We start from the raw sequence: 13,200 nt of genomic DNA, 5'->3' as shown, positions 1-13,200 counted from the left end.
CGTCGTAGTTCTGGGCTCCTCAGAGCTCAGCCAGCCTCACGTATCGCCACATCCATGTTGCGAGCGTTGTCGGTCACAACAGCGACTCCGTGATTTGGCCTCGGAAGTTCCCATTCGGTGACAGCTCCTTTTAGGACATCTGCTATATTCACCCGGACTCCAAAACACCATCAAAAGAAAATAGATCTCGTGCTGTGCAGGGACGAGAAATCTTGTGGCGTTCTAATCCCACGAGATCTCGTCCCATCCCTAACGTCTACTCATTCCCATTTGAGTCTCTGTAAATATTCTGACTGGTGTTTAATGCCTCGCATGCCTAACCATGATGATTTTTTTTTTTTTTTTTTTTTTTTTTAGCAAAGAAGCAGTGTGCGCTGAGTGGGAATCGATCCCACGCTGTCCACACCCAAGACGCGCAAGTGAGCCACCAACACCAATCACGGCTCAGCTTCAGAAAACAGGTCAGCCGTGATTGGTTGTTACCTGAGCCCCTGAGCAGTGATGTGATGTCATTTTCAGTCGACAGAAGTGACAAAACGGCCGACCCCAGAGATGGCTAAAAATGGGTGGATTAACTCTTATTCCACAAACGCAATATTTATTGGAATGCCTTGTTTCAAACTAGTGGGTTTGCATAGAACATATTATTGAAAAAAATATGTTTGGCTTGACTTAAATATCTTATTGAGCCTGGTGCCGGTATGCGGCACTGGCCTCTACTACTTGAAGGGCAGGATGATGTTTGATCAGTGCGTTAATATCAAATTAGCTATAATGTTGCTTGACCATACAATGTTGACTAAGAAATGCCTCGTACTTATTTTAAGAATTTATCACTAATTTGACTTGAGTCCAGTTACCACTAGTTCGAATTCATCCATTGAATAAATATGATTTTGTTATTGCTTCTTGAATGCACACCCAGTACTGTCCCAGAAACCTCTACTGACTACAAGTATTTTCACCCGGAGAGCGAGACAGCTGCACCAGACACGTGATATGACTCCACATGACAATGATGCTCTTATTGAGTCTTGCGTCAGTGGTGTGAAATGATCAACAAGGATACGCTGCGAATCAAAATCATTACAAAATAGAAATAACAAAGCAAGTGCTGTTGGAAAGTTGTCAAGGCAAGCAGCCTATTGCAAGATTTGCTGTGACGACTTTTCTGTTTAACTTCGGGGGTGAACTGACATTACATAGCAGGGCAAAGTGAAGAACATAGACAAGCTCTTTAAGTGGTCATGCTTTGAAAATCAAGATCCAATTTTGGAGAAACTAAGAACAAACCATTACAGAAATTACACATTTTACCAGCCGAAATTTAGGATAGCATATTGTTTCCACGCCAGAAAAAATAAAAAGGTTAATATTCTGGGATAACTTTCCCGTTTGGTTGAAAAGTGATAAGTTTGACTCCCACATTCGGTAAAACAAAACGAAGCAATTCCTTCGGGATTGTGTCAATGGTGGAATCTGTTTTATGTGTTATAAATCAAAGTTACTAATTACGTAACTATGCAGCTCTTCTTGTCATGATCTGTGTTTGTGTTGATTTGAGCTTGATTACATTTAGCTTTGTCTTGTTCTCCCTATGTCTCTTTTTTCATTGTCAGTCCTGTTCTCGTCAGCCCGGTCCTTTGTGTCTTCCAATCAGCTCCCTCAGCCACTCGTCTTGTCTAAGTATTCCTCGTTGTCTCGTCAGTTTGCTTGTATTTAGTTCCCCGGTTTCTTTTTTTGTTGTTTCATTGCTTGTGTTTGCTGCTTTTGTTCCTGTTGTTGTGAGTTATCGTCCCATAGTACTGACTTGTTTCCCTTAAATGACTAAAGTCATTTCAATTGGCAACTTTCTGGTTTTAAGAGAAGAAAAAAAGTGGTTGTCAGTAATAGTAAAATTTTTAGACCAAGCATATCCCTCTGAAAAATATGTAATATATAGAATAGAGGGGGGGGGGGTTTCAACAGAAGAACACTTCAACACACCACTAGTACTTAGTTGCACCACCTCACAGTCTCAGACGCATGGACTTAATGAGTGGTAAACACTTTTCCATTTTCTGCTTTTTTTTCTACAAATTTAAACAACTGAATGAGCATCCTTTGAGACTGCTGATTCCATATTTTTTTAACCAGAGGCATTCAAGTGTATTTCACATGACAGCAACGATGTATATTTTTTTCTTTTAAAATGAAAACAAAAAAAGGGTAATGGCAGAAGCACTACAATAGAAGTAAACATAACTTCATTTAACAATTAAAGTAAATGAGTCGAGGCGAATGCAGAAGTAAATCATCAAGTTATAACATGAAATGTATCAGGTTATAACGTGATGCTGAACTATTGTTTATCTGGTGTAGCAGCAATATACTACTGTAAACCTTTCGAATACAAAATTATTGCGACATGTATACACTTTATGTATAACTAACTGTTTATACAGTGTAGTGCGTACAAATAGTGCATATTAGTTCATTGAATCAGGGTAAGCAAAAGGACAGCTGCCTTCATTGGTAACTTTGTCTGATTTGACGAAATCAACACTACGTGTCTACTCTAAATCCTTGTATACCGACCATCATTATCTGTTTTTGTGTTTGTTGCATTCTTAAATAACATGTTACAACTGTAAAGTTAATGAAGACTGTTGCTAGCGCAAGTATGGTCAATGTTAATATTATGACAACAGAGTGCAGCAATTTTCCATCCCGGTTGTTTATCAACGAGCAAGAGAGAACGTTATGTAATTGTCGACATGGCCAGTTCAGTCATTCTGGAGGCTGAGTGCCTTGTTTACGCTCCGTCTACGTACAGTACAAATCTTGGCAGTTCTTGGAATATGACTGGCTGGGTACCGCCCACCTCACGTTCTCATTGGCCGAGAGGCAGTAAACATTGGAATAAATGTGCAGTTCACGAGTGCTGCTGCAGAATGAAAACTGGAGGATCTCTCTTGTGAGCTACGTCAACATTTAACTGTAGCAACGATTATTTATTAATTCTTAGGATGACGAGTAGAATAAGATTCGTTAGATCTATGGTGAAGGCGGCAGCTGTGGCCAACGTTCCAAAACATGTGGATCATTTCTCCAAATTTTCCCCATCTCCGCTTTCCATGAAGCAATTCTTGGATTTTGGTAAGTGGACTTCACGTCACATTTTAGTCTTATAATTAATGAAACGCCGTATCTTGGCGTTTGCTTACGTGCGGCTTTGTTTTTATTTGCGATGTAATTTCCATGTAAAACCAGCCTTAATGTGATTAAACAATTTGTGTGTGTGCTTGTGTATAAATACTTTACATATTTTCAGTACGCCCTATATTCTCACTAATTCATCATGTTATGTTACCGTGACATAACATTGAAACAATGTCTCTTATTTTTGAAAACCTGACACAACACTTTTGTTGTGGCCAGAAATCCAAATTTATTGGGTTAGGGAAGCATGATTGATCTTGACTGATATGCTATCATGACAGCAGGAAAATAGGTGAAGTTTAGCTGTTGTAATTAGGTTATACTGTATATATGTACACACACAGGCACCCACACGCACCCACACACACTCGCATGTACATATTTTCACTTTAATGGGATGTCTGTAATGTAGAAACCCCATTCATGTAAAAATAAAAAAAATGAAGAAATTTAGACTTAAGAGTCTTTCACAGGACAGTGACGATATATGGTGCTGAATTTTCCACTCTGCAACTATGATCACAATGATATTGTTTGTATGAAATGTTATATGTTTGGACCTATTTTCTTGTACTCTCCAGGGTCAACCAATGCATGCGAGCGCACATCATTCATCTTCCTTCGCCAAGAGCTTCCTGTGCGTTTGTCGAACATCATGAAGGAAATCAACTTGCTGCCGGACCAACTGTTGGCCACACCCTCTGTGCAAGTGGTCCAGAGCTGGTGAGTAACAGGATAATTTTCACTGCGACTATTTCAGTGTTTATATTAACATGGGGCGGCATGGTGGTCGACTGGTTAGCTAGTCCGCCTCACAGTTCAGAGGTCGTGGGTTCGATCCCGCCTCCGGCCTCCCTGTGTGGAGTTTGCATGTTCTCCCCGTGCCTGCGTGGGTTTTCTCCGGGTACTCCGGTTTCCTCCCACATTCCAAAAACATGCATGGTAAGTTGATTGGACACTCTAAATTGCCCCTAGGTGTGAGTGTGAGTGTGGATGTTTGTTTGCCTCTGTGTGCCCTGCGATTGGCTGGCAACCAATTCAGGGTGTCCCCCGCCTACTGCCCGATTACACCTGGGATAGGCTGAAGCACGCCCGCGACCCTTGTGAGGATGAGCGGTATGGATAATGGATGGATGGATATTAACATGGAGTCAGTCTCAAGTCTGTAGAAAAAAGTGGCAGTAAATTGTATTTTCACTTCTGGATGGTGCACGTCACCAGCAATCTGCTAAAATTCACTTGTCAATTACTGCCCAGGTCCATGCATGTGACTAATGGAGCAGACACATTATCAAACAGTAGACTCATCCACGGCTTCTTATTTCTGCAGATTTTTCTTCTTTTTTTTTTCCAATATTTTTTCCAATGTTTTAAAATCTATTATCTGTATTTTCCCCCATCCCCATTTCCACCATTTTCCTGTGGAAAACTCAGTTTTGATTTTTATCAGTATGTTTTAAAAAAATAAAGTTGGGGTTTAAAGGGAAAAAAAAAAAAAAATATATATATATATATATATATATATATATATATATATATATATATATATATATATATATATATATATACACAGATAGATATATAGATATATATATACACAGATAGATATATAGATAGATATTTTTTTTCAATACTGGTATTTTTGCATAGTGGGTATCATGATTATTGAATTATTTTTTTTAAACAGGCAGCTCACAAAGCCTTAAATTGGTATCATAATAGTGTAGTGGTACACGCGCCCGAGTTGTGTGCGGGCAGCGTGGGATCGATTCCCGCTCTGTGATGATGTCTGTGTTTGTGCCCTGCTAATATGGTTGCGTCAGGAAGGGCATCCGACGTAAAAATGCTTTGCCATATAAATTATGAGAATTGTGCGTGCACTTGATTTGCTGTGGCGACCCCTAAGGGGAAAAGCCGAAAGGATAACAACAACAACTCTATACTAAATCCATCCATTATCTGAGGAGCTTATCCTGATGAGGATCTTCTATAAATAGCAGTCTAACAGATTCCTTCACAGAGCAAAGGGGTGGGGAAGCAGCAAGAGTGGATGAACTTTGTCCCAGTTCTTACTCACTTCCCCGCCTTTCTTCATCTTGTTTTTCCTCATCATGTTTTCACGTTGTTATAGCTGAAGGGAACATCGTGTCAGAATAACGTCATTCCCATATGCAGAAAAGTGACATAGAGGGGTGGTATGGGCGCGGCTTAGTTTCATGTTACTATTATTTTCTTGGAATTGCCACAGAGGCCCACCACATGGACCAGATATTTTCCTCTCAGCTTCATTCTGCACCAATCTGTATATGTTATTCAACTCGCTCAATGAAATGTCCTGTTGACAAGGAGGATATAGATATTTGTTTGTCACACCTACAGTATGCTTGTACTCTCCCCAAGGTACATCCAAAGTCTGATGGAGATCTTGGATTTTTTGGACAAAAGCCCGGATGATCAGAGAACTCTCGAGACGTAAGCAGAGCCTTATTTATTTAAGAATAAAATAACACAGCAGCATAGTGCAGAAGTTAACAGGATACCTGTTGCCACTCTTCTTGCTCTTATCTTAGGTTTGTGGAAGTATTGGAGGCAATCAGAAACAGGCACAATGAGGTGGTTCCCACCATGGCTCGGGGAGTCATTGAGTACAAGGTGGCCTATGGTCAGCAGGATGCTGTTACAGATCACAACATGCAGTACTTCCTGGACCGCTTCTACACCAGCCGAATTTCTATCCGCATGCTCATCAACCAACACAGTGAGTGGCGGTCTCACACACACTGTGAAAATGCCAACACTCGACGGCAAGTACACAGACATTATAATCTGTACACAGCATCTATCACCAGGTCATTTCTCACAGTATAAATAACATGACCTAAACATTAATGAGATAGGGTCAATATTAATCTCATAATCCATTAACTTGATGAGACTAATAATTAGTATTCCTTTTCTGTCTACAGCACTTGTCTTCAGTGGAAACACAAACCCCTCTCACCCCGACACCATTGGATGCATTGACTCTATGTGTGATGTGCCTGAGGTTGTACGAGGTAAGTCATTGTTTGCATGGTATCAGTGCTTTTTTTGTATTATATTAATTCCAGCCTGAACCAGAATTTTTCGTCCACAATGCTTTTATTTTATTGACATTTGAATTTGTGACATGTTAGTGACAGACATGGTGGGGGGTGGGGGGCACATGGTGGTGGTGGGGGGAGGGGGGTTGATTGTAGAATTAGGCCTCCCTTGTTTCTTCATTTTCCTTTTCATTTTGAATGCCTGGTCCAGGTAATGAATGGTACATTTGGTTGAATAAATATAATGATGATGACAAAAATTGCTTGAAAGAGTTCAAATTAAGAGCTGATATCTAGCCATGATTTTCCATAGTTTACTTGATAATAACTAGAATCCCTTAAACACTTCCATTAATAGCTATAGCATTGTACTACCAAAAACTGTGCTTTTAGGCATTACACGTTTTCTTTTCTGTCTATTAGTCACGTGATATACCTTTAGTGGTACCGGGCCCGAAAATTAATAGACTGTTGTGTTTACCTACCAACTAAGTCTGTTGATTGGCATTATGTCAGGTTCCATGTGTTTTCAATCAATTTAACAATGACCAGATAAGACTCCATATGTGACCCAAGCAAAGCTCTGTGGTTATAAATACAGTACTGTATATTCATAGAGAGGGGACGGACTTATCAAAATGACTTGTTTGTCATTTTCATTTTGTGACTCCAAAATGATGGTAATGATCCAGCACAGCTATCAGAAACTAGATTTATACTGCACAAAACAATGAATTATAACAACTTCTAACCTTCATATCATATAACATATCTCGTACAACGACGCTAACTGTTGTTGTTTTTGTCTCCCTAGATGCTTATGAGAGCGCTAAGCTAATGTGCGAACAATATTACCTGGGAGCACCCGAGCTGGAGTTGAGACAGATGAATGGTGAGAAACATTGTGACACACAGACACTCATGCTGGTTGGTTGTTTAATATGAAAATAAAGCCTTGATTTCCTTTTCTCTTCTGTAGCTAACAGTACCAGACAGCCCATCCAGATCTCTTACATCCCATCTCACCTGTACCACATGCTGTTTGAGCTCTTTAAGGTAATTACGATCAAAGTGGCAATAACTTGCATTAAAGAGAAATTATGAATGATCCCTCATCATCACATGAACATCAGTGAGAAGTTGAAAGTAAAGAAGACGATAAGGGATTATTCTAACCCCCCATAGATGATACAGATGGCATTCAAAAGATTTTAACCTTGAAGCTGGACAATTAGCCCTGACACTTTAAAGAGTGTTAATCATCTCTGTTTGTTGCCTTGACTGGCTCAAGGACACCCTGGCTGTGGTCAGGAAGCAGGCTAGCACGTCACAACTAGTGGCAATTTGTTTTTGTCTGCAGCAGGAAAATGCAAACTTTGCTTCCAGACTGAGCTAATGAGACCCCATAATTGAATAAAAATTAATTACACCAAAGATTAACAAAATAACTGCGCCCTTTGCCATTTCTGCTCATTTTTTTTAATTAAAAGGAGAGAAGGCAAGAGCACAAATCAAGGATTTAAACCCTTGAATATGAGTAAATGAGCTTGTGTGTGTTCTTACTGCAGAATGCCATGAGGGCAACCATTGAGAACCACGAGGCCAGCAGGATCCTCCCGCCCATCAAGGTGATGGTTGCAGTTGGTGGAGAGGACTTGTCAATCAAGGTGACCAATGTTGTGAGCCAACATTTGTGAGAAAAAATTTCAATGTGTATTTTACTTTGTGCTGGAATGTAAACAGCAGAGCTGGGCACTTGACCCTTTTTTGCCGGTCCGGCCGTGACCCTCCACCCTAGACCTGGGTATCCTTCTGGCCGGGACGGTCCGGCCATATTCATAAACATAATCGGCCCCCGCACCGTACCGCCCCCTGGAAAAAAAAACAAAAAACGCCGTGATTGACGTCGCCGCGGGAGGGATGCTAATGACAGAGGCTTTTTAAAGGTCATTAGCTGGCTAATTTACAATTCAAACCCGCTGTGGACACGCTTCAAGTGTAGCAGTAGTACTTAGCCAACGTGCGTGTGCTTACTTGCATTGCGAGCCCCTTGGTTGGATTTGTTGTATTGTATGTATAATTATTTGGGTCCAACAGACGGCCAGAAGTCGCAGTCAACAAGTTACTTATTTTCCACACTTCCCCTCCTTCACACTTCCCGGCCTTCAAAATGAAAGCATACCAGCAAACCACTATACACAGCAGGTTTGCTACGGCATATTTCCGGAAGTAGGGAAGACGAGACGAGAAGTGCATGAACTCCACCTTGATGTGCCGGCGTCATCCTTGAGTGCTGCGCGCAGCCTGACTATACTCGTGGACACAAGTTGTTTTGAAACAGTTGCTTTCCAAGTCGGGGGGCGTCGCTTCAAAAAGACAGCGACAACAATGGATATCGTGCCTGCTACAACCATAAAGGGACCGAGATGACTAGACGATGCATTTAATTTTATTGCGAAAACGATCCGGAAGGTGGCTGCTAAGGGGTAACGTGGGTGATTAGCTTCTTTTTACACATACGTCGCTGCCTAACTAGTTTGCTTTGCAGCAGCAACGAGCTGCGTGGTGCATTCTCTCCTCCGTGTGGAAAACTCATCGCAACATGTGACATAATGGACTGATCAGAGCAGCAACAATTCCTGATGTGTGCGTGGCATGTGTTGCAGACCTGTCGCCAACAGCACAATGCGTCGGTCATGTGAATCAATGGGGCAGTTGTTGCTCTCGCCATTGCGGGAGTAGAAATAAGCCTAAAAAGAAGCCTTTCACTGAGTAGTCTGAGATGAAATTTGGCCGCCTCGCGAGCACGTCACACGCATGAGGGCCGATTAGTGGGCCGGACTAAAATCCACTTCCAGCCATGCTTAGTCCAGCCCTTTTTTAAAAATGTGGTTGCATAAATCCACAAAAACTTTAGAATCCTAAAAAATCCATCCATCCATTATCTGTACCGCTTATCCTCACAAGGGTCGCGGGGCCTGCTGGAGCCTATCCCAGCTGTCTTTGGGCAGTAGGCGGGGGACACCCTGAATTGGTTGCCAGCCAATCGCAGGGCACACAGAGACAAACATCCGCACTCACAATCGCACCTAGGGGCAATTTAGAGTGTCCAATCAATTTACCATGCATGTTTTTGGAATGTGGGAGGAAACCGGAGTACCCGGAGAAAACCCACGCAGGCACGGGGAGAACATGCAAATTCCACACAGGGAGGCCGGAGCTGGGATCGAACCCACGACCTCTGAACTGTGCGGCGGACGTCCAGTCGACCACCGTGCCGCCCCCTAAAAAATCCAAATCCATTTAAATCTGTAACCCCCAATTTCCATATTTAGAAGGGATTAGCTACTTTAGTTAAATGAGCTAATTTGGTATTACAACATCATTGCAATTGAACAATTGAAACTACAGTGTATATATGTATGTATGTATGTATGTATGTATGTATGTAGCCATTGTTGCTGTATGACCCGTTTAGACAATGTCACTATAACCTCTGTTTGCCAACAGATGAGTGATAGAGGGGGTGGAGTTCCATTTAGGAAGACCGAGCGTCTATTCAGCTACATGTACTCAACGGCTCCCAGACCAGAGATAGGGGAGAAACATAGAGCCCCTCTGGTGAGCATTTTGAACTCAAAATATACATTAGTCATTGTAAGAAAAGATGCTAACATACATGTATTATGTGTGTTTTTAGGCTGGTTTTGGCTATGGGCTGCCCATTTCCCGTCTCTATGCTCGCTACTTTCAAGGAGACTTACAACTTTATTCCATGGAGGGTTATGGCACTGATGCAGTTATACACTTGAAGGTAACATACAAAAAACAAAATTGCACTATGGTGTATGAGGATTATTTTATGATTTGATTGAAAGCTTACAGTATATGAGACATTTTGGTAGTAAGATGTTTCCAATTATTCCCCGTTAACTTTGTAATGTTATGGTGAATAAAACTTGGCTTCTCTTTTTAAGTTGTATTTTTTTTAATGGATATCATCTGACTGGAAAAGACAAACAACAGTGAGAAAAACATCCTACATTTTTATTGTAAGGCGTCTAAAGTATTGTCAACTATAAATTTCGAACGTTGTATATGCCTGTATTGGGAAATTTGATTGACCATAATCTAATTTTGCCTCACATACCCTTGTGTCTTTTCAATCAATAACTCATTATTAGAAATTGTTTTATGTTATATTTAAGGTGATTGAAGAATCGCTTTTGGAATGTTTGGAAATTTGCATAGCTGATGCCCCGTTGTTGTTTACAATGCAAACAAATTGATGCTGAATCAACACAGTTATTGTTGATCACCATTAAGTCATCCATTCCAATTCGGAAAATCTGAATCAAATTTTCATATCCATGCCTTCATTGAACAAACAACATTTTCTACGTGTTTGTCTTGATTTTGTGTTAATATGTGAGGCAGTAAGTTACTTATACTTTGCATGTTTATTACAATTCCTCCATTATAGTGCTTTTTTTTTGTCTCTCAAGGCATTGTCGACAGACTCAGTGGAGAGGCTGCCAGTTTTTAACAAAACTGCCCTGCGCCACTACAAGCTGAATTTGGAAGCAGACGATTGGTGCATTCCCTCTAAGGAGCCACTGGATCTCACAGTTTTTCGAATGGCTAAATGATTCAGCCAAGAAAAGACACAAATATACAGCAATACTTGACCATAAAGAGACCTTGAAAGGACAGGACATTGATGGACCAGGAGACGATGTTTTTTTGTTTTGTTTTGTTTTTTCATTCTGATGGTCTGACACGGTGGTTGATCGGGATGCACAATTTGCCACCTTGTGTTGTCTTTTCACATGTCCTCTGCGTGAAGGAATCGAAGTAGAGAATTCAGTGGTGCAGTGGTAAAAAGCTGCACCACTGAAAGAGCAAGGTACGTTGAAAAACATTAAGCATCGAAATATTAGTTTGAAATGACTGAACAGCTGCAACTGGACACTGAGCCTTTTTATTCTGATATTGTTACAGCGGTGTGAATAGTTGAAAATCCTTTGTTCTGTTATACAGTATCATGGGGTTTGACTCACTGTGAATAGTCACGTTATATGAATGAGGTTTTGGCGCTTGTTTTCATTCCTTATTTCCTTCATTTCAATTAGAAGTGCCTTTGTTGTATTGTATTTTGGAAAATGTTGAAGACATTTCAGATGACTTATTTTTGTAAAGAAAAAAAACATAATTAAAAAAAGAGACAAATCAATGTGTTTATCCGTATATTTTGTGCTGATTGTGTTCGTCATCGATATAGTGGCTGATGAAGAGCTTGTGTGGTGTGTACGTGTTTGGCTAATGGACTACGCAAGGGACGCAATAAACCTTGCTCGCAAACAAACTTATCACAAAGTTGTATAAGAAAAAGTTGAGTACATTACTTGCTACACAGTAATGACCTCAAGTAGACTTTGACCTCCCGGCTGCCTGCCATGATGCAGTAAGTTAATTATTTGGAATTCTTTCAAGAATTTAGGCTTAGGCTGTTTGCATTTGTAACCCTGATGAGGTTTTGCTGTTGCAGTATCGTACTGTAACTGAAATAGAACACATTTAACACACCTACAGTGTGTATCGTTGCCATTTGCCTGCTTTAACTTTTAATTCAAATAATTTCACATTTCTGTCTTTTTTTCCAACTTTAAATCTGATAGTACACATATTGAACTACAACAACTGTGTCGTGGCCAATCTCAGGCAACTTAATTTTTTTTGTCAAAGCTTTATTGTACTGAATCTCTTCACTGAACTAACAGGACTGAACGAAACAGGAGTTAGGTTTTGGCATAGAATGAGCAGATGCGTGAAGTATAGCACAGCATGGTTGACTGGTTAGCGCTTCCGCCTCACGCCTTCGTGTGTGGAGTTTGCATGTTAACCCCGTGCTTGTGTGTTTTTTCTCCGGGTACTTAGCTTTCCAAAAAACATGCACGTTAGGTTAATTGAAGACTCTAAATTGTCCTTAAGTGTCATCTGTACGTGGTTGCATAACTATCTTTGTCTATATTGTATGTGGCCTGCGATTGGCCTGTGATCAGTCCGGTCCAAAGTCAGCTGGGATAGGTTCCAGGACACCCAGAACAGAAAGCAGAAAATGGATAAAATATAGCCACATGGCATTTACAAAAATAGCATGGTGACACGGAAAACATTAAAAAAATAAGAAAAATGTATTTCAAAAATAAACAAATGACACTTAGTAATAATAGGTGAGGACTGTGCTGGATTTTAACCCCTTGGTCATGTTGAAATATCATCAAATACAAATAAAAAATAAGTGAGTGAACTTACCTTTGGTCCTTGCATGGCTTTGAGGATGTCTGAATGAGGCAACCTTTTGTGGACCATGAGACTTGTGAAATATTACAACATTTTCAGATGTGGTAATGTGTGAAGGTAAAAGGACTGATTGAACACCAAGAGACAATGAACTTAAAATATAGTTGGGATAAGGAGTAACACACATATTCTTTTTTTAAATTTTTGTTTATTTTATACTTCATGGCAAAGTCTAAATTTAGGAAGCTTAGACAGGCAACCAATGCTTTTTTTGCCCTCAGTGTTCAAGGCAGTCTTTTAAATTTTAACTCTTGGACTTTACATAGATCTGATCGGCTGGTCCGGATCAGCAAATATTTTGCATTTTATGCAAAATTGCTGATCAGTTGTAATGTCATAATTGGCTCTTGGCTGATTGATCAATGACGTCGTTAATCGGATTTGCAAAATAAATACAAACAGGAAACGCTAAATCGTTTACTCCAGCGATATTCTGTGCTGCTATTGTTTTTAATCCGAGGTTTCGCAGCATATAGTCAGATTTTTTTCCCCAAATTGTCCCCATTATTTTTAAATGATCTTTTTTTTGTCTGTTTTTCCCCCCTCCCGTTTT

General features: G+C 40.3%; 1 protein-coding gene across 1 annotated transcript; it reads left to right on the top strand.

Annotated features, from left to right (window-relative positions):
* The first annotated feature begins 2,841 nt into the window (after positions 1-2,841).
* Positions 2,842-11,511, top strand: LOC147135004 (pyruvate dehydrogenase (acetyl-transferring) kinase isozyme 2, mitochondrial-like). The gene is made up of 11 exons (XM_086056348.1): positions 2,842-3,138; positions 3,783-3,924; positions 5,602-5,673; positions 5,772-5,959; positions 6,168-6,257; positions 7,099-7,176; positions 7,264-7,340; positions 7,853-7,951; positions 9,795-9,905; positions 9,985-10,098; positions 10,790-11,511. Exons 1-11 carry the CDS (start codon positions 3,009-3,011, stop codon positions 10,931-10,933), a joined length of 1,245 nt encoding a protein of 414 aa, XP_085912474.1. The 5' UTR covers positions 2,842-3,008; the 3' UTR covers positions 10,934-11,511.
* Positions 11,512-13,200: the final 1,689 nt, after the last annotated feature.

Source organism: Filicampus tigris, chromosome 16 (genome assembly GCF_054856515.1).
Source record: "Filicampus tigris isolate MCC_2025a chromosome 16, RoL_Ftig_1.0, whole genome shotgun sequence".
NCBI classification, from domain to species: Eukaryota; Metazoa; Chordata; class Actinopteri; order Syngnathiformes; family Syngnathidae; genus Filicampus; species Filicampus tigris.
The sequence above is the reverse complement of the archived record's forward strand: the minus strand, read 5'-3'. Positions and strand labels throughout refer to the sequence as shown.